Source organism: Triplophysa rosa, linkage group LG9 (genome assembly GCF_024868665.1).
Source record: "Triplophysa rosa linkage group LG9, Trosa_1v2, whole genome shotgun sequence".
Lineage (NCBI taxonomy): Eukaryota > Metazoa > Chordata > Actinopteri > Cypriniformes > Nemacheilidae > Triplophysa > Triplophysa rosa.
Window position 1 is genome coordinate 23024702 of NC_079898.1, and position 27471 is coordinate 23052172.

General features: G+C 38.7%; 1 protein-coding gene across 1 annotated transcript in view; it reads right to left on the reverse strand.

The window, feature by feature from the left end:
* Positions 1-24273: 24273 nt before the first annotated feature.
* Positions 24274-27471, reverse strand: part of LOC130559124 (protocadherin-15-like) — a 164133-nt gene continuing 160935 nt past the window's right edge. Inside the window, exon 38 of the mRNA XM_057342027.1 lies at positions 24274-25860. Within this exon, the coding sequence (XP_057198010.1) occupies positions 25276-25860 (585 nt within the window). The 3' untranslated portion in view covers positions 24274-25275. The remainder of the gene's footprint in view (positions 25861-27471) is intronic.

The following is a 27471-nucleotide window of genomic DNA, read 5'->3' on the forward strand; positions in this document are numbered from 1 at the left end:
TAATTTGGTGAGCCCCCTATTGACCAGCCGCCACTGCGTTTGACTAAAGGCACAGTCAACCCAAAAATAAAAATTCTGTCATGATTTACTCACATTCATGTCAATCCAAATCCTAAACTTTGGTAGTCCAAGCCAGCTCGAATTCCTGGCGATATTAAAAAGAGCGAGACAAAGCTATAAATAGCCTAACGTAGTTTAACGTACTTAATAATGCTGATAATATAATTTATAAGAAATGTGATAAAAATGTACACATTTTTGCTAGCTGTGTCAGACGCCACTGTATTTTACGTGATACTGCCTTAATTTGTAATACATAAATCAAAAATGTGCTACAATTGAAACGTTGAGGCCTCATTGCTTGTGGTGGTAGTGAAGAGCTCTCTTGATCCGGAGGAGCGCTCATGACACGCGGCTGTCCGCCATTAACATACCACAGCAGTGCCATTGTAGATCTTTACAGCAATTTGCATTCCTTCCTGATAAAATGATGATCAGTGGACAGAGAGAAGCTGGCCTCAGAGGAAGTGACCTCAGGGGCTGATGGCATCTCCTGATTAGAGGGAAACTTGCTGCATAATGTTTTAATTCACATCTGGGTGCCCTTGTTTTACACCGCCAATTTCTCTCTTCCTGTTCTCTTCCCTCAAGTAGCACTTCAATCCTGCCCTTATTTTCTCTCACTGTCTCACTGGCCTCATACTTCAAGCCCCGCTTTTTTAATCTTTCCTCATGCATCCCTCTCTCTTTATCTCGCTCTCTTCCCTGGCTTTGTAGTGCTCCTGGCATCCTTATCATGAATCGATCATGTCTTTGTGATGAAAGGAACTGCCTTCATTTCCACAGGAATGCGCAGCTCTTAGTGTCCATATGGAAACATTTGCCAGACAGATTGGTTCTTTTATTTGCTCTTCCCTGGAGCATCAAACACGAGCGATCGCTTCGTACATGTCCAGAATAGAGCCATATTAGAATTGAGCGATATGAGAAAAAAAGAGACCGGGGAGCCAAGAGGCGAGGCGTTCTGTACTATCGCACGGACGGGCACGCTGATACATATCAATCGCAATTTCTCACTCACAGCAAGCAAATGTTTTGAGTCATGTCATTCTTTTTCCTTACAGGTGTCCTGAAAAATGAGACGTATAGTAAGAATTGTAAAAGAGCAGTTCACAATCGGACATCATTTATTAACCCTCATGTCATTCCAAACCTGTATATCCTGACTTTCTACTGGGAAACACAATAGATGCATTATTGTATAATATCGTCAACATTTTCCTACAAATAAAGACGTAAACTAGGACAGTCAACCTCTGACTTATCAAACAATGAAAAAATGACTTATACATTTTTAAGCGCATATGTTTTAAAATTCATTTCTCAACTTTATGTCATTCCAAGCCTGATTGACTTTCGTTCTCCTGCAGAACGCAAAAGAAGATATTATAAAGAATTGCGATAACCAAACAACACCGGCCCCCACTGAGTTCCATTGTATGGACACAAAACCACTGAAACATTTTCGAAATATCTTCATTTGTGTTCCACAGAAAAAAATGTATATACACGTTTTGAACAAAATGAGGGTAAATAAATAACTATCCCTTTCCGCATACCAAACGCTCAGCACCACAGCCAGGGTTTTCAGGTACAGTACGCCGTAATGGCCAGAATAATCAGGCAGTTCAGAGGTGTGAAAAGTCGCAATTTTGTTCCTGTAATCGTCCAGTAGCTGAGCAAAGGGAATTTTAATGTGTGGTCACCCCAAGTCGTCCATTCTGTCGGAGTATAATTGCTAATATGCCACTGATACCTCAGCTGCCAGTAACTTTGTCTGGGTTGAAATGCCGGAGTCATTTTGCTCTGCTAAGTGGTTTTCAGCACCACAAACATTCTGGACATTTTAATAGAAACCATATACGTGAGAACTGTATAGCTCATGTTTTTACGGGGGGTTATGAATATAATAATCTTGCTGTATTGGGCGAGAACATTTGAGATTTTTCACAACTAATCTGCCAAATCAAATCACAGCCCCTGTCGTATCCACAAGTTTATAGTAAACTGTGCTGATAATACAGTACATTGATAGTATTTAGGATCCCTGTTGAAAAAAAAAACAGCATATGCTGGTTAGGTAGCTGGTTTGTGCTGGTTTAAGATGGTAATTTGCTGGTTTAAGATGGTCCTAAATGGATTTAGGACCAGATTAAACTAACTCAGGACCAGTTTACACCAGCACATTACCAGCTAAGGACCAGCTTAAACCAGCATAAACCAGCTACCATGCTGCTTCAAAACCGACCTAACCAGCATATGCTGGTTTTTTCAACAGGGATTTAAGCATTTAGTATTTAAAATGATAATACTCAGAGGTTTTGGCACGACCATGACAGAATCTCAAGTAGTCGTCTGTATACAGTTGTCGCACGTTCACGCAAACATGTTTACACAGTCCTTAACCTCTCCAAGAGCAAGTTTGGGACCCATCCAGACCACTGCAGCTGCCTCAGTTCAACTGTAATTGTTTGGGTCTGAATACCAGGGCAATAGCTTTTTACTGAACACTTAGCCGTTAGTTATCCAAGAAAGCCACAATGCAGCTTTCTGAAATAACGGCGACTGCCAGCCATCCGCCTTTGTGTTTCTCTCCCTGCATGTGATTTACAGCAGGGCCGATGCACTTAAAATGTGTTACCTCGGCCCCATGCGGTGCGTGCGCTGCGTAAACCGGCGTTATGAAAAGTGCTAAGTCAATGTTTTTACTCTGGGCTCGGGATCAGCGTTTTTGGAAATCAGAATGTGACCTGCCCTCGCTCGTTTTTCTCCCCTCTCATTTTCACACACCAATTACCAGGATCATTTCGAGCATACCAGGGTGATGTGGACCTTTCCCAGAACCGCACTCTGGAACGCATTTACAACTCCGCGATGCACTTATCCGACATATACTTTCACTTTTACTATAATGCTGAGCACAAGAAGTGAAGAGAACTGTGTGATGTATTGAACAGAATATACAGCCGTGGAAAAAAATGAAGAGACCATTTCAAAGACCGTGTTCAGTTTTTCAGAATATACTATTTGTACTGTAGGTTTGTGTTAAAATAAAATGATCATTTTTGTTTAATTACGCGAACTACTAACAATATTTCTCCCAAATTTCAAATGAAAATGTTTCTATTTGCATTTATTTGCAGAAACCGAAAACTGGAGAAACAGGTGAAAATAACAGAAAAGATGCTCTGTGTTTTTTCAGACCTCAAATACTGCAAAGAAAACAAGTTCATATTCACTTTTAAGCAACACAACAGTACTATTTATAAACGCGTTTAGGAAAAGTTCAAAAAAAAGTGTGATAACCTACATTTTTTTTGTGTCTTGTCATGCTGCCAGTCTTTCACATTGCTGTTGGATGAGGTTTGATTTTATTTCAATTCAACAGACACTGGACTGGAATGTCCACAATACATATAGAAATGCTAATTAAATCACAATTTGGAATGATCGCTTCATTTTTTCCACGGCTGTAAAAAGGTGATTTTCCAAGACAACTTACATTTCTTTATAGTAAGTGTTTATAGCTTTCTTTATAGCTGGAGTTGCATTTCTGAAGATGAAAAGGTTTTTCTCTCTCTTGATGAGAATGAGGCAGCAGAAATGTGTTTACACTGTGACTTTTCAGTGTTTTCATGTGAATATCCTTGAAGACGCTGCTTGAGCCTCTGTGCCAGAATAAAAGACCTCTTGTTTCTCCTCTTATCGGGGTGGATATGAAATAAGCAGCCGTGAGTGGCTTTAATTTAGAGAAATGACTTCCTTCATCTGCAAAACTGTGTGCGTGCGTGCGTGTGTCAAAGAGAGCGGAACATTTTACCCTGTCTCCTGATGGTCACTGAAGCATTGACTTCCAATCTTCACAATAACTAGATCAGCACACAAGAGGAAGATAATTGAACTGAAGTAATCAGAGTGTGTAAAATATTACACGTAGTTACCCCAAAATGAATTTTGTCACTTACTCACCCTCATGTTGTTCAAAACTCCTTTGCTTTTATTTTCTTCCTGTGAAACACAAAAGTAGAAATGTTTTAAGAAGCATTTTTGCCATTCAACGCATGATGCCAAGCAAGCCCTGTGATGTGACAGGAACAGGTCAACACAACCCAGAGAGGTCTGCAATAAAATGACGTATTATGTAATATTGAAAGGTTGCATCTAGAGACATTGGGAGTAATGCACTACATGACACTTTCCCCCATCATATTTAAAATGTCTAATACCGCCATTTCTGTCACCTACAGTCACCTACACCTGCAATTTTTCCCCAAACCCCAATCATTTCAACCAACAGACGGCAGATAAATGTAAACCAAATCCAAAGATATCAAAGATTTGACATCATACATTTCCCACATCATAACTAGTTCACTTAAACCCATACCGACGACAGCTGTGAGCAATCCTCACGCCTGAGAAATAACCACCACCATTGTGTCTAAAATCTCAACACATCAGTCAGTCATTCTAATCTGTACTGAAGCTGGATGGCTCAGCGGGCCGACCACAGCGCTGCGAAACATGCAAAACACTTTGGCTCAGATTCTTCTTTGACTCAGGTGTCTCTCAGAGGCACTCATAACTTTGGCTGTTTTCAAAATACTAGGATTTGAGCAGAATATGTTTCTTAACTTTTTTTATTCTTTAGTATTAACTACATTTTTATGATAAAAATGTTTTTCATAATTAGTTTTAATATAATTCCGATCCTCTAGGCTAACTGGTAAATGTACTATTTGTATGTCAGTAAGTGTGTCAGTATGCAGCAATCGTAGCGGATTAGTATTTTTGTATAGCAACATCCAGTTTGCTGTTTAAGTGTCAAGAAAGAAAAATCTGATGAAATCTGTTTAATATATCAACTGTACATTCGTACGACAGACGAAAGTGCCATTATGTACTGAAGCTTTGGAAACAAAACGGTTCAAAAACATAAATGTATAAAAGTGAAGCGAGCAATGTTATGCATTTTGCCACCTTCTTCTGCGTGGTCGTTACAAGCGACAGGGTAAACAGCTGCAGGCTTGATGAGGCATATGAACTGCGGTTCGGATCCAAATCAAATAATATGAATGCAGTCTAGCGGGGGCAGTGGGGAGCAATCGAACTAGGGTTCGGACCAGGCAATCGAACTTGATGTGAAACCCCCCTAAATGGAAATCAAATGAAAGGTCTCCTGCATCCACGATGTTTCTTCTAAAAGAATAACCAAGTCTCCAATCTAGTCAATATTTCAAAGATTTTAATGAGCTCAAAGATTTTAATATGAGCTCAAAGATTTTTCATCGAATGCCTGCAAAATCTGATTACTTTCACTACAGTATGCCAAACTATGTTAGGTTTATAGCTCCATAGTCTTCACCCAAAAATGAAAATTCTGTCATCATTTACTCACCCTCGGGTTGTCAGATGTCACCCCCCCCTTTACTGCCATAGTAGGGAAAATTAATACTATGGGAGTCAATGGGGGATGAAATCTGTTTGGTTACTGACATTCTTCCAAATATCTTCCTTTGTGTTTATCAGAATTTTTATTTATTTATACAGGTTTGGAACAATCTGAAGCTCAGAAAATGATGACAGAGTTTTCATTTTTGGGCGAACCATCTCTTTAATGTGTTTCAACAGCATTGACATTTACAAATTTGGCAGACACTTTTATCCAAAGTGACTTACAGTCCATTCAAGGTATTTACCGGTATGTGTGTTCCTTCGGGTGTCAAACCCAGGACTTTTGCATTGCTGGCGCAATGTTCTACCGACTGAGATACAGGAACAATTTAAGAGAAACATCTGAAGCGAAGTGAAAAAGCAATACAACTTTCCTGACACTGTAATCCAATGCACGACGAGATATATAACATCTTTCCAAAGGGCTGAAAAGTTGAGTTGTAGAGACACACGCTTACACAGACAGTATGATTTTCATGTTTCTCCAGAGGATGTGACTGTTAGCACAACACGGCGCAGTGTAATTACAGAAGATCTATTAAAGGTTAGTCCGGCCTGTTTTAAGACCGTCACATGGAGGAAATGTAGTCATTACTGTGGCTCGGGCCCCGCTCGCACATGGCCCGTTATACTTTGTAATGACAGAGCCTGGCAGTTATTTAAAGTTTCATTTAAATCCTGCCCTTTTGACCCCATTGGATCGCACACGCGCCAGTCAGCCGCCGGAACCAGCGGGGCAAAGCGTCGCCATGGCGACTCTGCGACCGTCAGCCCGAGGGAGGCCACGGCAGACCCTTCAGCGTGATGGGCTGTTTGACCTGGGATAAAAGCTTCATCATAATCACTTTCAATCGATTCGAGACTGAAATGAGGTGCAGAGAAACTGCAAGCATCTCATTTACCACAATAGGTCTTTCACACTGCTGAACTCTGGGTTAATGTCTCTATATAACTTTTTCCACTTGTGGAAATGTCGGCATGTAAATCCTCTCTGGTTGTCAGCCGGTCATTAACGCAAAATAAACCCAGACAGAGTGAACAGAACTAATGCGGTTTATTAAAGGCAATAACAATAGACTGACCGTTCACTATCCTTCCCTTCAAAATGAGATATTGTGAAGAATGCAGGAAAGCAAATGGTTCTAGGGCACTTTTGACTACCATTTTAATTTTTCCTACTACGGCGGAAAAATTGTTGCTAACATTCTTCCAAATGTCTTTCTTTGTGTTCAAAAGAATGAACGAGTTTATCTTTTGCATACTTGCAAAACTGTTTGCATGCTTGTTGTGTTTGGTACAACATTATGAACTGTAGGTACTTAATTCTGGGACTTCACATAACGTCACGCTTCTTTATCTTTTCAATCTGCTGTGTTTTAATATGATCTACTGTATTCACCACATCAACAGCGTGTGGTTCTCATTAACCATCGACAGCTTTTCTAGTTAACACATCATTAAGAACAACATTTGCACTTTACAGAGAATCTGATAAGAGCTCATTATGTGTGGCTTATACAAGACAACAGTGTTTTACATCAGTGGATTACATTACCAGAAAACAATGACGTGAGTGGGGAAAATCTTTATCGTCACCTGTTTACAAGCCACAATTAAATCAACACCATTAGCCATTTAAACCCGGTGGAATATTGTATTTGCACTTTCATAGTTCAGCACACTTAGTGCAACTATCCACTTTATCTCAGATGTTTCTCTTAAATTCTCTTGGGAGAAAGAAACACACACACACACACACACACACACACACACACACACACACACACACACACACACACTTACTAAGGGTTTGTTTAAAAATATATGACCCATGATTGTAGATTTTCCGACCTTGGCAGGACACACGTGAAATGAAAAATGAAAGAACATCTCGATTTGTCCTAAATGAATCCTGTTGGAGAAAAACAATACTAAAGAAAAACTTAACCCAACAAATCCATCTCCAAACGGACTTGTCTGAAGAAACGCTGCAACAATCACCTGCAGTCTGCATGAGAGCTCATTCTTTCATCTCCGAATAGATGGACTATAACATTCCCTTTGAAAAGTCTGCGGTCATTTCCTGTCACGCACACGTGCCCTAACCGGCGTGTGTTGAAAGCGGTCTGCCGTGACCCTTGGCAAACGACTGATGCTTAACTCTGCGCTCACAATGCAGCGTTAGTTCTGTCTGTGGTTTGTCTTGAGACCAGAACAACTTGACCTTTGTCTTCAACGTTCAGACGGCAGGAACTTTCAGCATTCTAAGCACACCAAGTGCATATAACCACCCAGAACACCCTTTCAACTATACCAACTAAACCATAGAAATACATTAAAACTACTCAAAACATCTTAGACTTAGCAAAATTAACACAGATATACAAGATATAACACAGATATAGTTTTGCAGCACGTGGACAATTCGATTAACATCTAAAATGGCCCTGTTTATAGTTTAACTTTAAGATTTAGTAGATCTCTCGTCTAAAGCACTAAAACATGTTTGAATAAGCCGTGATGTGTAATTCATGCAATAATAGAATACAAATGCTTTATTGATCCCTGGAGGGAAACTCAATAAAAGCAGAAGGATTCCTGATAATTATGGGGAGAAAAAAGCGAGGAGGAAGACATAGGGAGTGATTTGGGATCTGGGAAAGTTAAAATCAGAGCGATAATGGAAGCGAGAGCAGCCAGACTCCTCACAGGACAAACCGCAGAAAACCTCATGATAATGGATTTCACATGCCTCGCTCTGTCCTTGCGTTAAGCCGCCCGCAGCTAGTTTGCTGTCAATTTTAGGGCTCGAGACCATTCCGAGAAAGAGATTGTGTCAGTGAGAAACAAACAAAAATAAATAAAAGAATAAACAGCTGATTCAAGTTTATATAGGGATAGTTCACCTAAAAATGACAATTCTGTCATCATTTACTCACCCTCACTGTTCCAAACCTGAACGTTCTTTCTTATGCAGAACACGAAAGAAGATATTAAGAAGAGCGTTGGTAACCAAACAACATGGCCTCCATTGACTTTCACTGCATGGAAACAACCACTGACACATTTCTCTAAATATCTTCTTTTGTGTTCCACAGAAGACCGAGTCATATACAGGCTTTGAATGACACGAGGGTGAATAAATGACAAAATGTTTCTTTTTGGATAAACTCTCTCTTTAAACAATAATGACGTTCAGCTTTCCTGTGGCTCAGTGGTTAGAGTATGGCGCTAGCAAAATGTATAGTATAGTACAATGCACTGTAAGTCGCTTTGGATAAAAGCGTCTGCCAAATCCGTAAATGTAATAAATGGGTGCCTCGTGCCCCAAATGTATATGAAAAGTGTCATTACGCAAAGATGGATGTTTCAGAAAGTACAATACAATGTAGTTGAATAAATGTCTAAGCAAAAACTGTGGTAGATGCAGCAAAAGGGACAATTTTGCTTGCACAAAACGGGGAGATTACTGGTGGAAATACCTTTAAAAGTCTTTGTGGTGATATCACACCCCCTGTGAGACATTAGTTTTGTCATTTCCTGCATGCGCCCTCCCGGCCACAGACGTCTGAAATATGCAGGTGACTCACAGGAAAACAGGACAGTAACATCTGAGGAATGTCTGGAATCCATGCAGCATGTTACTTAACATGAACTGTACAAACACACAGACAACATGGTGTGGGCAGGACAGATTTAAATCTGTCTTTAAAGATCGCAAGAAGTTGTCTTAAAGGGATAGTTCACACAAAAATGACAATTCTGCCATTTCTTACTCATTCACATATCATTCCAAACCTGTATGACTTTCTTTCTCCTGCAGAGCCCAAAAGAAGATATTTTGAAGAATGTTGGTAACCAAACAACACTGGCCTCCATTGACTTGCGTTGTATGGACACAAAACCACTTTTTGAAATATCATCTTTTGTGTTTTACAGAAAAAAAAAATATTCAGGTTGAATAAAAAATAACACATTAAAAATGTTTGGGTAAACTATGCCTTTGATGTTGTAAAGCTTAAACGTCCAAATGTCATATGACATCATCAGAAGCTCTTGTTTGTTGTACGGAAACAGGTGACCTCATCCTGCTGTGATACTGGAGCCACAGACAGAAATTAATGGTCTGCCATTTGTGTGTGTGTGGACTGGTATTCATCACTGTGTGGGGACCTACTGTCCCCACAAAGATAGTAATACCAGTAGATTTTGACCTTGTGGGACATTTTTTAAGTCCCCATGAGGGAAAACAGCTTATAATCATACAGAATGATATGTATTGAAAATGATTGATTATTAATGATGTTGGGGTAGGGTTAGGGGAAAGAATATATCATAACACCTGATATAAAATCAATGGAATCTATGGAATGTCCTCATAAAACACGGAATCCGTGTGTGTGTGCGCGTGTGAGTTCAGAACTGGATTGAGGTCATCAATGGGTCTTGTGGAATTGGAGTCTTAGAGGTCAAAGGTCAGCTGAGAGTGTGATCTAAATGATGATTGTGTTACATGGAAATTTTGTACATTTTGTGTGTTAGAAAGGGATAATCTCTTTTGTGTCAGAGATGCATAGACCCTTAACACAACACTAACCACACTACTTGGAAGACAAAAATATCATCATCTCTTAGATTAAATCAGGAACAAAATAGGACAAAGATCTATAAAAAATATAAAATCGTTCGAATGAGTTAACACACATCAAAACAGGGGAAAAAGTGTGCTAAAAAAACATTTCATAAAATCTTTAAGCTAAAATAGTCAAACTCAATTAGGTCTCCTGACCTATGAAGCACCAACCTCAGAGCAATAAAATATTCCTCTGGGCACATGTCTTTCTGTCACACACACAGTCTCCACTCTTCACTATATAACAGCGTAATTACACATCATTATACGTCTTATAGGAGGAATGGAGCCGACGTGAATGAGAAAACGTGACAAAACGAGAACGTCAACAGGTAATGGCGCACGAAACATCAAAGCCACGAGGACTGGGAAAAGAGAGACAGAAAAAGCTGGATGGAGAAAAAACCTTCAGCAGTCTACAGGTCACGCTAGAGATGACATCAAAGACCCGTCGGGCAGAGGAAGACAGAGACGGAACAGACGACAGGAAGACGGAAGAGATGGGAAGACGAAGAGTACGAGACGACTGCAGTCAGGTAATGCTACACACGGCACATCAAAGACTGTGAAATTACAGCCTGATTCTGTATGACGCCACGGAGCGGCCACAACCCGAGACTCCTCGCAGCGCTGCCGAGCAGCGTGTAAAAACACACACAGACACAGTGCGTGTGATATTCACCATTAAATACTCTTAATAGATCTGCTTTCATTTTACATTAGCTGTGGTTAAAAGTAATGCACACAGAAAGGACAACTTTTTTTTACTTTACATAAGTGAGTAAATGACAAAATAATTCTCATTTTTGGGTGAACTATCCCCACAAAGGTGCTAAAAGCGTGCCATACCAAGAACCATTTTTGGTTCCCCAACAAACATTTCAGTACCAGTAAAAGTCTGAAGAATCTTCTTCCACTACACCAGAAATATTTCTTTTGGAAACCATAAAGCCAGACAAAGAACCTTTTAGGAACCTTCATTTTTAAGAGTTTGCAGCAAATTATTTGTTGTTTGTGTTGGTTCAACTTAAAAAAATAAGTTACCTGGTTGCCTTAAATTTTGAGTTAATTCAACTTAATAATATTAGTTAACTCAACAAGCTTAGTCAACTCGACAAGAAATTCATTGAGTTAACAAAATGTTTAGTTAATTCAACTTAAATATTAAAGGCAACCAAGTAGCTTATTTTTTTAAGTTAGCCTGAATAAAGTCTCTTTGGATAAAAACATTTTACGTACAGTAATTTACAGTAAAGTAAATGTAATGTACAAAATGTTAAGTAACTCTTAAACATTTATTCTAATAAACAGCTTTATATTATTTCTTTATTTCTGTCAAAAGGGGTTTTACAAATGCATGGCCTCACGCCGCGTTGTGTTCTTAGACACCTTTAAATTCCAGATGCAGGTAAACGTTTCCAACATTTAGACTTTCCAACATTTTTTTTCAAAGGTCCTTCACAGAACTCCATTTTCTCTGTTTTCTGAGAAATACAATAAAACACGCAACAGATTTATTTTCGAAATCCACAACAATAATTCCCATCCCAGACTCATCTCTGTGGAGACACATCTTTGATTTATCTGTTATCTGTAAAGTTTAACTGAACTTTCCTCTCAGACTTTATGAATGATGGCTCAGAACCATGATGGAAACTTCAAGCTTGTGTAAAAAAAAATGTTTACAATATTCAGGAGAGAAATAACCAAAGTTGGTTTCTACAAGTTTGATCTGTTATACCTACACATCTTTAGCCATAATGCAGAAAGTAAATATCATTATTTCATGATCCCCAAGCCCTTTCGGTATGAGTGATAATGGGATCTGTCGACTCTACAACTCAATAAAAAAGGCTCCACTTTTCACCCACCACAAATTGGCCTCACACTGCGTCAAGATTTAGCGGCTCCGTTTAAATAATCAGAAGCAGATCTTTCCTTCTCTGCAAGTTATGGAAAGTGTCAGAATGGAAAAAAGCTCCCGTCATTGCATCATAAATAAGTAACTATTTAATAATGATCCAATTAATTAACAGACACGGCTTCTTCTTATGAAAAGTTCATACAGTGGGAAAATCTGCTAAAACAGTCACATGATGGAATAATTTACTGTGGTCGACCTTAAAGAATACATACCTTTCTATTTAGCATCTATGAAATAAGAAATAATGATATGTCTCATGGTGTCAGATAAAAAGTGACCCTTACAGCTAATACATCCAGAGCCCTAAAATGAAATAAAATTCCCACACTACATTTTTTAAACACGTCTGATTCCGAAAATTAAAATAACTCCAAGCCTTCAGGATTCTTATCCAAACTGTCATTTTGATTTACAACGTGTGAAAACACAACAGAGTCACTTCACAAGTTCAAATGGAACATACTCAGACGATCGAGAGCCTGGAAAAGCTTTCCAGCATCAATAAAGAATCTCTGAATAAGAACACGGATGAGCACAACGCAGCGACTTTTTTCCAACATGGTTCTGAGTTTAAGAGACAGACAGCCGCATGCACGTCGACAGACTGAAGAGCCCCACAGGGTCATGAACCTCCGTACGATACTGAGAGAGAGAGAGAGAGAGAGAGAGAGAGAGAGAGAGAGAGAGAGAGAGAGAGAGAGAGAGAAGAGAGAGAGAGAGAGAGAGAGAGAGAGAGAGAGAGAGAGAGAGAAGATAAGAGTTTCAAGTGAAGGCATTTTGTTGTCATGTATCATGTGGACACCAGCTGTGTAATAATGATCACACATACTTCCAGCACACACATTCTGTACATCACAGACCAGATAATCTGTACAATCTGACCAGAGATAAAGCAGTAAGGCTGTTACAGTATCAGGACACGTAGGGATTCAATGCAATAACCGCATCTATAAATTCACTATAGGAGAATGTTGTTTGTAGTTGACCAAAGCTGAGATTGAAAGATCAATTGTATGACCTGCATAAGGAATCAGACCTCTTTAATGTCGGAATTGTTTCCCATAGACTTCAATGATAATAAATATGTTTTTGATTTAAAAAGTTGAATGAAAAACATACCAACACACAAAGCTGTGAAGTCAATTTCAAGCCAATCTAAAAAAATCTGGCCATCATAAGCATATCCAAACCTACAAGCTCACAAACATATAATAAACATGCTGTAATTTTGCCATAATGGCAGTAACTAATGTTTGGTAAACAGCGGCACTGAAGCCTCTGTTCCCCCTCTAGCGGCCAAACAGAGGCAGTGCACTATAGACACAGGTGCTGATCTACTGACATAAATCACAATTTTCTTTAAAGGGACAGTTCACCAATAATTAAAATTCTGTCATCATTTACTCACCATCTTGACTTTCTTTCGTGCGCAGAACACAAAAGAAGAGATTTTAAAGAATGTTGTTGACCGGCACCCATTCACTTGCATTGGTTTTGTCTCCATACAATAGAAGTGAATGGATGCTGGTGCTGTTCTGTTCTGTTCTGTTGACATGACAAGAGGGCGAGTAAACAATGACAACATTTAAATTTTTGGGTGAACTATACAAACTCATAATTTAATCTAAAATAAAAATGTTTCCACATAATCTGCTTCTACCTGCTGCCCTCAGCTGTTGGTCATGATGGGTCAATTGAAACAGAAGTACCCCTATGAACCAGTCTAATTTGAAGCAACCTGTATTTGAAATTGTGATGTCATCCAATGTTTTGAAAGCATAAATACTGCTCAAGGCTATTTAAATGTATGCAAATTGAAAAATGAAATAGCAGGCCGCTGGCGACCCCGGTCGTCTCCCTCAGCTAATGAGGGTTTTTAATTTCTGTCATATTTAACATGTTATTATGCTGTTCACAATAATCAGCATCCGCTTGAGACTCATTAAACATGTCAATGACTCGACCATCAGTAAACAGCAGCAGGTGCATGACTGTTTTCATTATTCATTTGTCGGCTTACACACAGCACACACACACAAACCGTCTTTTAAATTTACGAACCAAAAGTGCCTGTTACATGTATCCATTTACATCTAAATGTAATAATACTGTACATATGTAAACAAATCTGACCTTCAACAGAGGAAAATATTCTTGCTCAATGTTTGCTCTTCGCAAGTCAAGAGGAATAAATGAGCATTTCATTTAATTGTTCCTGTAGTTCAATTGATAGAGCACAAAGGTCATGGGTTTGAATCCTGGGGATACACGTGCAAGTAAACTGAGTGCAAATTAAAGTAAAAGTTCACCCAAAAGTGAGAATTCTTTCATTATTTACTCACCCTCACGTCATTCCAAACCTGTATGACTTTCTTTCTTCTGCCGAACACAAAAGAAGATATTTTGAAGAATGTTGGTAACAAAACAACACTGACCCCCATTGACTTTCATTGTATGGACACAAAACCACCGAGACATTTCTCAAAATATCATCTTTTGTGTTCCACCAAAGAAAGAAACATATACAGGTGAATAATATAAGGGTGAATAAGTGTTAATTTATGAAATTAATAAGAATAAGATTTGTATTATTTATTTTTGGGTGAACTATCCCTTTAAGTCACTTCGTCTTTTTCGTCTCAACTTTTTTTTAGGAGGAAAGAAAACATTTGTTTACACACATAGTTATAAAGTTGATATGGATAGCATAGTTCAATATAATCTTGAGAAAACAAACTAAATCTAGTCACAACCCTCCAATAAACTTCCATAATCATTTAATAATTCTATAGACGTTTCATCGGACGCACACGCATAAATTAACTTGTATGTGGTATGTGTATTTAAGTCATAATATAACAATTTATTATATATTTTGTGATAATATTTGATTGTATATATTAATTGTATTAAATAAATTAAAACTTTGCAGAGGTCTACCAGAAGCTAAATTTGGACCACAAAACACTTTAGTGTGACTGTCAGTTTAGCTGCCGTCCCATTTTAAGTTTTGACCTCAAACTCCCTAAGCATCATCAAATTATCGACATGCAATAAAGGTGCAAACACTGGTCTGTTAAAAGCACAGGGTTATGTAAACAGCATTTATATGTGCAGCGCTCGCTGTGTGGGCTTCCTCCACTGCAATTTAACATTCACTTAGAGACAAACAAGTTTATCCCACACATAATACATTATTGCCCAACACTGCTTAACAAAGTGCAAACAACTTACCCCCTGACAAATGTAGGATTAGACATCATCTCTGAAGGACGATATTTACAGAAATACATCAAAGTTGAGCAGTGACTGTGAGTCAGAGGTAGAAAATGCTCTGGGAGACAAGCTGACTAAACATCAAACCGTAATGAGGTTTGAACAAATCTATAAAATGGATTTCTTGTGAACCTGTTTGATACTCACTGGTTGTCATAAATACAGTTAATTACTGCTTTCACTTTAAAGGGCTGTTGTTAGAAATGATGGGGTGAAAAAACATTTGGATCAGGGCCGTTGAATGTTGGGAATGATTGTGGGGTCCTGCGAGTCCCAAATCCTCTGAAAGCAAACGATAGCTTTGTGTATTTCAATTCAATCAGGCATGTGATGGAGGACGATTTTTTGTCTATTAGACAAAGGTAAAGTATGGCTTCAGAAAACATTTAGTACACAAAAGGCTTTTCCTAATGCTAGAACACTTCCAATGCCAAGGTCATTGGTTTGAATCCCAAATAATAATAAAAAAGTTACGCTTCAACTCGCAGTAAATCACTTTGGATAAATCATCTGCCAATTGCATAGATGTAAGGACTACTTTTACCATGCGTCATCATTGCCATTTAAGGAGTTTGACTAGGTCAGTCCCCATTCACTTACATTATGCATACATACTGTACTGTATAAGAACAGAGACACTCTGCCCATAAGAAAAAAACAGATGAGATCTCTTTAATCTCCTACACCTTAATGAGATGAAATGTAGAGTAAATGAAGTTTATGTCTCCAATGTCTCATATATTTCTCCTGAGACTCAGAAATCTCACAAATGTCTCCACTGGAGTTGCAGAAGAGATCTCAACAATGCCACAAACTGAGCTCAGATCTCATTCCTCAATTTACCCAAATCATTATTTGACCTATTATCATTTTTTACCTCCATACTCTTCATGTATCTAATTGTCCCATTTGTTTCAGTTTTGCATACCTCCTAAACAATTTTATGACTAAGTTTATATGTGAACGAAACCCAACCGAGACCTCCATCTCAACAATTTTCCTGAACCATGAAAGAGAAATTTCTGAACAATTCAATTTTCAAAAGCTTCACTATAAAAATAAAGGTGCTTCACGATGCCTTAACAGAGCCTTTTTTGTATAAATGGTTCCATAAAAGGTTCTTCAAATTATAAAAGAAAGAGATGGTTCTTTGTGGAACCAACAATGGTTCTTCTATGGCATCGCTGTGACGAACCTTTTAAGCACCTTTATTTTTAAAGTTCTTTTGTGTTTCAAGAAAACATTGACATAAAGGTATGAAGTGATATGGGGGTGACAAAACAAAACACGACAGAATTTTAATTTATTTCTGAACTAAACCCATCGGGCCAAAGCGCAAGGCAAAAGAGAACATTCTCACGAAAGATTCAAAACGCGTGTTTGTGTTTGATCTGTGGTTTGTCTGCCTCTTTTTTCTCTACAACTTAATCTCTGGTCTTTCTCTGCTGCTTGGCATCGCTCTGAAAAAAAAATGCCAGCGTTTTAGCCATTTGGAAAATGTGAGTCTGGAAATCATTCCCTCATATTTCTAGCGGACCGACATCGAGCGAACAACACTAGCGTCAAATTCAAACGCTCTTTTCTTTTCAACTCTGCTCCAATTAAGACTGTCTTTTAATAACGTGTAACGCTGTAAGTGCTGAGTGTGACCCTCCCCTCTCTCTCTCTTCTCGGGACCACACAGGCACCGGACCACATCAGAGCAGTCAAGTCGATGTGCAAACTCACACACAGTGTGCAAAGTGAGCGGCAGCAGAACCCGTCTGGCTTTACGAGAGACAGACGTGCACTGGGCCTGAAATAGCACTTACACACACATCATCTTGGACCGTGCCGCAGACGCCAGCCGCAGCCACACTTCGTCCAGACACACACATACATACACACACACACACACACACACATGCGCTTCGCTGACATTAAATGCTTTGGCACCAAGGACCCAAATCGGTCTGGTCATTCCTACTATGCAGCGCATTTTCATGAATATGGTTTTAATTGGTGATGAACTGATATTTTTTCGCCATGATCTCAATTTAGATTTCCATGCTGTTGGTGTTTATAGCGAAATATCCATTAAAATAACAAAAGCCATCTCCTTATTGACTAGACCTCCGCTGGGTTGCTTATGGTATAGACATACAGAGACACAGCATTGATCGCTTTGGCCTGTTGCTTAGATAGGTCACTGCCACCACACAAGGGCAAAACTGCCCTACATGCTGCCTTTAGAAGGAAAGTTCATTAAAAATTGTAATCTTGTCATCATTTACATACCATCGCATCATTTCAAACCTGTATGACTTTCTTTTTTCTGCAGAAAACCAAACAAGATATTTTAATGAATGTTGGTAACCAAACAACTGTGGTGCCCATTGACTTGCATTGGTTTTGTGTCCATACAATAGAAGGGAATGGGTACCACCACCGTTGTTTGGTTACCAACATTCTTTAAAATATCCTCTTTTGTGTTCTGAAGAAGAAAGAAAGAAAGTCAAACAGGTTTGAAATGTAAATGTAAGTGTTGACAGTAATGGGTAAACTATCACTTTAAGTCAGAAATCTCATAATTTCAAGTTCCAAGCATGAACGACAAGGTGAAGCCACATTTATGAATAGTAAACTAAACTTACGATTCAAGATACGCCGGGATTTTATTGTACAGGCGTGTCGATTTCCAACATGATGTAAAGCACATCAGTTGTCAATGGAAATGAATGATTTTGCAGTTATGTTATGTTACTTGCTGTATTTAAATCTGTGCGATTTTAAATTGTGCAATGTATATAACAGCTTATAAAAAACAAATATGTTTATTTTGATACCAATTCTTACGTGATTGGAAAAAATAACATGACTAGGATTCCCATGGCTTCTGCAATGGGCTACCTGTCTGGGCACTCTGTAGATGTATAAATTGATGTTGCATAAATGAATTATTCATAAATTAGTAAGGGAAAATGTTTTGTTAAATTCCCCATAGTTTTGGAGTTTACGCTACATTGGTGTTATTTGTGTCCAACTTAAATGCGTTACAAGCAGTAATAATGAATGCCCGACACGGGGGTACGAGTTTCCCAGGTGCATTTAAAGGCACCAAGAAACACATAGGGCCTACTGTACCAGCAAAATATTTCTGGATTAAAAGCAGAAAAAAAATTACATTTCTCAATTGATCCAATTGGTTTATGTGGAGCAGAAAACCATTCTGCCTTTTTTTTACTGCCATCAAATAATTTATTGTCATAAGAGATTGCTTGTCAAGCATTGAATTGGTCAAAAAAATGTAAATGTTCCACAAAAACTGCAGCTCCCTATTCACTTGTCTTGGTGACTTGTCTCACTACAATATTATAACCTCTGTGTAAATCATCAAATTACAATGAATAAAGTTTAAAAAAAAAAAAAGTATTTTGTGCAATCTTTTGTAGAAACTTTTGTAGGTCTTTACATTACGGCATATGTTACAGAATTCAAAAGGTTCTGCATAACAGGGATGATCAAGTCTGCCTGTTCGGGAGAAAAACACAACACAAGTGTCTGTATAATTTCAATCTAGATCATGGCAGTCTGGCAGAAAAGACAAATGACAGCATCAAAGCAGGACAGACAGTGTAGTCTCACAGTTTTGTGGTATAGCTGAGAGCCGTTGTACACAAATACACATGAGAGGACAGAAAATGTAGAACGCAGCACCTACTCATTAAAAGTGCTAGACTGTGAACTATCTATTTTTCAACACACCCAGCATTTCAGAAATAATAAAACATTTCGGGTGGGATGAAACCACGAATAGCTCCTGCATATTATTGCGTGTCTTTCCGCGTGTGTCTGCGAATGAGATTGTCTGTCAGTTTAAATGTAATTTGGGCACTAGTACATCTCAAAAATAACCATGTACAAGACAGAAATTATAAGTGCCCAAAACCAACAATATATACTTAACGCTGCCAAAAATGGTTTTTTAAAATTGCCTTGAAAAATAAAAACATCAAATGGTGCCCAGAAATAAACCCAGTTGACATTAGAGGTACACAAATGTCAAAACAAACGCACGAAGAAATACATTGAACTAGATTTTGGCGACCAGACATTGAATGTTTTTATCCATTCTGCAAAGATGGATGTGTCTAAAATTAGACAGAAAATGAAGAGACTGTGTAATGGTAAAACTTTAAAATGTTTCAGACTACCTTTAAAACCTTCAGTCTGAGGAGTCGTGTTTGTGGTCGGTCAGCAGGGGGCAGAAAATCAGTCATGACCCAAATGAGCTTGTTAAATGAGCTGCATTATGCTGCTCCCTCATTAAACATCATTTGCAGGTAATGACCTTCCTCCACAAACACACCAGCTACAAGTTTAATGCCCCAATCCCATTCTGCAGATGTCACCAAACTAGAAAAACTGTGTTAAAGGGATAGTTCATACAAAAATAAAAATTCTGTCATAATTTATTCACTCTCAAAACCTGTATATGACTTTTTCTTCTGTGGAACATAAAATAAGATATTTTGAGAAGTGTCTCCGTTGTTTTGTATCCATACAATGAATGTCAATGGGGGCCAATGTTGTTACCAACCTTCAAAAATATCTTCTTTAGTGTCCTGCAGGAGAAAGAAAGTCAGACAGGTTTGGAATGATATGAGGGGGAGTAAATGATGAAAGACAGGTCATTTCGGGGTGAACTGTACCTTCAAGTATGCAGCACTATTTTTAAATAAAGCTATCAAAATGATTGAAACATATGTAAACGAGTAGTTCACAGGAGTTTTTCTCATTTGCATGTATATTTATTTTTTCTTATTTTACTATAAGTTAGTTCACCTTTCTCTAACCTGAGAGCTGAGAGAGCGAACGGATTTACTTGCTAGTTTCAAAATAAATGTAACATTGCAGGACTACTTAAACAAGCCGCAAATAATGTAGTTACGTTCAACAACAAACTACCAAAACCTTTTCAGCATTTATAGCATCTAAAAATACACGTATGTCCAATAAATAAGACTTTTCAGTATTCAGGATGACAATCTGGACGCATTCCTTGAGATTCTGAGGTGTGCAACCTCTGAGAGGTATACTGTACTTACTTGGCTATCCCATAAGGCCATGCAAGATGAAGAACCGTGAGAACTGCTCAGCAAAAAAAAAAACACACACATTTCAAATGTTGAATACTGTGATATGCTAGAGAAAATACAGTAAAATAACATGCAACCCCTGCTGAAAAAAATCAACAGAAACCATTACAGAATTGGTAATGGTTATAATGGGAATTGTTGAGTTATAGAAACTATAATGGTCTCTACTGGTAATCTGTTGGTGACCAATAGAACACCGTTAAATCTTACTTGAATGAGGCCCAAAACACACTGCATAAAATTTTGTTATGGTGCATAATATAGTATTTTTAATGCAAACTATTAAAATTTGCATTGCTTTGCGGCAATCCAAATAACCAAAGCCTGTCTAAATCTACTTCATATTTACAGCATGCAGATCTCTCACCTCGCCTCTGAGAAAGAACGCTTGACGCATGAAAACAAAACAGGACACGAGAGAATCAGGCTGACAGATCCTGTCTATCCCGAGGCTACACGGTTTATGTCTGACGTTCAAACAGTCGCTTCGTTTCTGCAGTGTGGTTTTCTCTTGTGAGAAAATGAGTTTGCCGCATCGCATCGAGACCACACAATTACCCCTGAACCACCTAACATACAGCAGGCTGTCTGTCACAGACCTAAGCGAAAGATATCATTTCTCTCCAAACACACGCAACCCCGCGCTCTTTCATAAACACCTGCGTGCGCGTCTGCAGACATTCAGTGGCTAATTATATAATCTGGGTAATTAGACTCATAAGAGCGAGCTTTAATAGCAGCCCTGAAACATTCAATAGAAGCTCATCTAATAGCAGAGATAACAACCTCAGTCCTGTATTACAGCACCTGAGCGCAAACCTCACACATAGCGCTGGCTGCTAAAGCACGCGCTTCCTGGAAGGCCTATTATCGCACGCGCCCGTGAGCTATGCAACGCGGGTTAGTCACAGAAAATGTTTTATTGGACTGTTTTTATCCAGGGAAAACAATGTGTGTGAAAAGTGAGCGGCTATGTTTGGAATGACGTCTTTCTACTTACCGAGTAACTTACTGTGCGGTAAGTGGAGACGATTTCTAAACACTGCTTCACGACGCTCTCTCGAAATCTGTACTCGACCTGGTTACCGTAATATATGGTGTTTTTGTTTATGTATTTTTTTGTATTAAGACATTAAGCCAATTGTCATGTATACGAATTGTTACAGCTAAATTACGACAGAACTACATTTTTCTTCTGCCGTCGCAGCCATGAGTGTTTACGTATGACGTTGTTGTAACTTCAACTTGTGGTCAGAATAGAAATCGGAACTCTCTGAAAATGCTAATGCGGCGTTCGAGACACCTTGGATTTGGAATATTTCCCACTAAAATACCGGGAGTAATGTCGGGATTTAGTAACATTGAAAGTATTTAGTAAAATTAAAATGAATTATTTAGTAGCACTTAAACATTACAAGTATTTATAGTTAAAAAAAACAGCGCCGTTCCAAATTATTTCTGGGTTGAGGTGGGAAATATATTAAATCCGAGTTGTTTTGAACGCAGTATTCTGTTCACAAGCGAATGTTCACGTAAATGCTTTTTACAAATCAGACTTAATTAGAATAATTAACTGTTACGGTAATTCCGACATGGCCTTCAAACTGACAGTTAAAGTCCCCGTGAACCGGATGTTGCGATCGTTTTTATTTTCGTATTTTGACGCATTTCCGAGTGAAATGGATGATAAAATAGTGGGCGTGGCTTTCGTCTTTCTCTGCGATTTCATTGGATGTATGAAAACAGCCATTGCGTTTTGAAAAGGAACTGGCAGCAGACTGATAGTTGAAGGGGAGGAGTTGACGGATGCTCCGCCCAAGCCGTCTGAATTGCGTCATTTGAGATGGCCGTTACAGGACGGAAGTGCATTTTCAGATTTTAACTAAAGATTATGAGGGCACACGAATTTTGAAAAGAGAATGACCCACATTGATAAACTATTTATAATAAACACTGCAATATTTCATGAAAAAATAGGCATTGTCATTTTTTATTTCACTGGGACTTTAAAAATAAATAGTCTGGTTGTGGCTCGCTTACGCTGTTTCAATGTATTTGTCTATTTATCTTGAAATTACCAATAAGCATAATTTCCTTTTTGAAGTCTGATTAAAAAGCATAAATATCATAGTTTTAATTACTTAACTGTCACTAGAAATACGCATAGTAGGCTGCAGCATATTTTATGCATTGGGCTTTTATCCAATGTGACAGCACGTGTTGCGTCCTTGGGAATCAAACCCTTGACTTTTGTTTTGCTAGCACAATGCTCTATCAGTTGAACTACAGAAACACTCTATTGCCAACATTCAAGCTATATTAATATCCATTTTACTCGCATTGTCTTATTTTGGGACATCAGGCCACTGTTTTAGCTGTCTGGAGGCCCCAAATGTTCTCTGTAGTATAGTGCACATGTTGGCAAATGCAGAACTGAGTACTGTATATGTCAGCTAAATATCTCACACAGAAAACATTTTACACTACATCCCGCAGAGAGTTTTAGCATCCCATTCTGAACATACAGTAGCCCATCTGCGCCAACACCAGGTGATCTTTAGCCTCTGTGAAATGTGATGTTGTTAAACCTTTCTGCATGACAAACTCGAACAGGCCATCATGCACACGCACGCTTGCAACCTGCCTCTGCCCCCCCACACACAGCATGCTAAACCATCAACAGCTGAACCTGAGCCAGAGGAGAAATGAACCAGCTTGCAGTCAGAGTCGATTAATCAGGCGTTTACAAATACAACATACTGTTGCTCACCAGAGCACGTGTGCGGTAGGGCATTCACAACAAAGGTGGGTTGACATATTTCACACGTCTTGACTGTGATCATTTCACCGTTAGCGTGTGATCGATACCATGAAGACAAGTTGAAACAATAAATGTCTGAACCAATGCATAAAAATAGATAAATGTTACCGTTTTTACTGTTAGTACTGCCCTTTACTGACACTATTAGGGCAAGACATTTCTTTATTGCTGTAGTGATTTCTTTGTAATATCACACATAAAAAATCCCTATTACTTGAGAAATATCACTGCAGCAGGTGAAATCACACCTGCCTCTTTGTCACCTCTAGATATGGAGTAAATGAATGAAGTCAGGGCTAGCCCACATTTTAAGCACATCATAAACATTTTTGGTTCAAGTTTTTGGTTGACCTTTAAGTAGGTTTTGAGAGGTTGAATAACGAACCTGCAACTGTCTTGACTGGCCAATCAGAATCAAGCATTCCAACGAGTCCTGTAATAATAACCTAATAATGATAATGAAGTTGAAGTGACACATTTAAGTATTTCAATTCAGAAAGCATTTCTTCTATACAAGAGTCTATTTGCGCATAGATGATGGAGGGGGTTCAGTATGATTTGCTTTGGTTAACTTTGGTTGTGCCCAGCAGCTTTGAGAAGAGTGGATGGGTAAATAGTGTGTCTCCCTCTGCTGGTGAATGCAGAACTGTGCAGTTAAATGGAAACTCCATTCAAAAATGAAAATTCTGTCATGAATTACTCTCCCTCAGGTTGTTCCAAACCTGTATACTGTACATTTCTTTGTTCTGTTGAACACAAAGAAAGATATGATTTCTCCACCAATAGCACCATCCGTTCAAAAGGCCAACATCATTCACTGGGCAGTGAGTTACACAAACAGAGCAATGTTGTGATAGCACCGCTCACACTTTATAAACAGCGAGACATGTATTCATATATGGAGTATTAGATGTGACACCCGTACATTCGTCTGACTCTAGTAAAGATTATTCCATCATGTCAGAAAGCTTTAATGAACAGTCTGAAACCCTCAGTCTTTATCAAAGGCTTCCATTTTCCAGACAGCTATCATCATTTGGATAAACAAACATTCATATCTGAAAGAGCAGTCAGCCTTTGATGGACAGATGAGAAATGGTTGGGAGAGACAATTATATTCAGAGCTTGTGCCCAATGACTCATATCTGACAGACAGTCTCTGCAGAAAAACACAAACTGTTAACATACAGTACATCAAACACTATGAATACAATCCGAAATAAAGTCTGCTTATTATTAATTTATTGATAAACATGTTTGCCTTATCTGCACATGTTCACATTTTTATTCATGATAATTAACCAAATCTTATTTATTCGACCCAAAGTAAAAAAAGAGAGAAGTGATAAATTAATTATTTCGATTTCTTGACAAAGAATGTAAAACATTTTGTATATAACACATAGTTGAAGTTATCAAAATACATATATATTTTATACTCGTGTATATATTTATAGATCTATGTAAATAATCTTTTCAAAATATTAGGGCTGTTACAACTATATATATTCTCAATGTAAAAAATACATCCATTAAAAATCGTGAGGAATAACTCTTATCAGTGCAGCAGTCTCTGGTTATACAGAATTTCAAGGAGTCAAATTTAACTTGATAAAAAAACGCACACCTCAAAGTAATGGACAACATTTCAGCTATGTTTTCTGTTTGTGAAATATCAGATACCATCTAATCATTTTAACCGCATGATTTATACATTTGCAAAACCGTTCCATCTTGAGGCGAAGTAATTCATACAGAATAGCCCTGTCTTCCGCAACAATTTCTCTGACACCAACGATAAGAACTGGAATAGCCATCTTTAAAAAAAAAAAGATAATACAAATAATACAACCACATTGCTGAGTCGGTGTCTGAAGTGTGCACAACAGAAAGGTCGTCTCTAACCAAATGAAACATAGAAAAACACTAAAAAAAGAAACGGTACAATCAGCATTAGTAAAAGCAGAAATCAGAGTTTTGTCATTGGTATGTGTAAGTTGTTCCAGGGACCCATCCAGAGCTCTTCTTCATCAGACGTCAGCATCTGCTCACACGGTGACTCGACGGACTCTTTAATCCCCCCGCTGTCCACCGAGGACTCCTGCTCACAGCGCCCCCTGTCCTGCTCCAAACGGGCTTTATCAATGTTGGATTTGGGCCCTATGCTGTTGGGGCCCGTTACGCTACAGTCTTTGGAGTTAAGGTTGTGATCAGTTACAGAGGAAAGAGCCGTGGTGATGCTCACATTGGGCCCATTATCTCCTGTCCCATTTAAAGGTAACTGCTCTTCATGTGTGACACCAAGTTTATCCAGTTTTTTAAATTGTTTGCCTAATCGTACGGGTGAGCCCATTTTTAGGTTGTTGGGGTAAGGGGGCCTTCTTGTTCGGATGATGGTACCGTTTTGGGCCAGGTACACCGAACCGTTGATGTTACTGTGGCTGGCAACGTTGGGTATTCGGTTCCTCTGGACGTCTGGCCCGCTGTCCTCTCCTGTGGAAGTCGTGTCGTACTCTCTATCCAAGATCAGTTTGATTCTCTTCTTTTTGCCAGCCTGGAGATCAGAAAAAAGAATTATAAACACGAACCAGGTAAGAAAACACATAAGATAAACACTTGGTAAGAATGTTAGAGATGCGTTGCGCAATAACAAGGAATTCCATTGCTTGGATAACAGCGGTATAAACCAATCATCTCCCCTTTTTGGGTTGTAAAAATCTAACAAATCCTTAATCTTCTTACAGCAGTGGCCAAAAGTGATGTACATCTTTGCAAAATTGAAGTTTTTGCCCTTTATTCAAATATAATATTAAGGACGTATTCATTTTGTTTGCATTCAGCTTTGGGGAGAATTTGGCAAATAAATACACACAACACAAAGATCAACCAAATATTAATAACTGATCAAAGTGCAGTCACTGTATGCTTTATTTTCCATGGTTTTTTTGCATAATTTTGTATATAATAATAAACCCATATTTCCTAACATAATTTTGTCATTTGTATTTTCGGCCAAATAATTTTGTCCAATAAATACTGTCCCTTAACAAAGTTTAGAGTTTACTTAAGTTTGTACCATGTTTAAAAAATGATTAAAAACAAAAATTGTACATATGCCCCGCGGACGTCACTTTTAGCCACTTGTGACATTACAATCTTTTAGGAAATATCCTAAAACAAAATAAAAAATAAAATTGTATTTATAATCAAATATTTGCATAATTTAGTAAAAAATGGCAAATGATTACATTTAAGAATAGATCAAACTGATTACATCACGAAATACAACAAACATAAGAAGATAGAATAAACAAACCAGCTTTATGCCTAACAGAGTTTAGAGGTAAAAAAACAAATCCCAAATCCACTCAATAAAAGGAAGCACACCGGAAAGACAAGGTCGAAGATTTGACAGTGTAAAACCCTGCCATGCAGTAATAATGGATCCAAAACACACCAGAAGAAGAGACTGGAAGAAAAGAGGAAATCACGTCACTCCACAAGTCAGCAAGTCTTACTTGACCGCTCCTGTTTTTTTAGAAAGCTGTGGAATCTCCCGATTCGGAATCCTCATCCGTTTCTTCCGTGGCTCCTCCAGTTCCCGACTGCTGTGAGCGACGCACAGAGCCGCTCTCAGACGCAGAGCCACTGCTAGAGGTTATAGCATCTTCATCCACCTCTGTGATGGGTGAGAGACCTCCAAACGCTTCATCTGAGCTCTCCGTCACGCTGCTCTCGGTGGCGTACGGCGTGCCTCCGCTTCCGGCTGCTGAGACCACGCTGGACCTCCTTGACACAGATCCATCACTTATGTCACCGGATGACTCCTTGCTCTCCTCTGCAGCTTCATCTTCTTCCTCTTCCTCTTCAGATGGCTCCTCCTCGCTCTCCTCCTCTATGGTGTCCTGAGATGATCGGGTAATGATGCTCTTACGAGAACGTCGACTTCCTCCGGCGGTTCTGGAGCTCGTGGAGCTTCTCTCGCTGCCGGACACGGAAACAGCATCCGATCCAGCGTCATCAGACACGGCAGATTCACTCACTTCTGTCTCGGATGTTTCTTCAGAATCGCTGGCCTTTGAACTGGCTGACCCCATCTCGGCGCTGCTCTCCTCACCCGACGCTGATGTTCGGGATGACCTTACAGAAGAGCGGGCCGAAGACC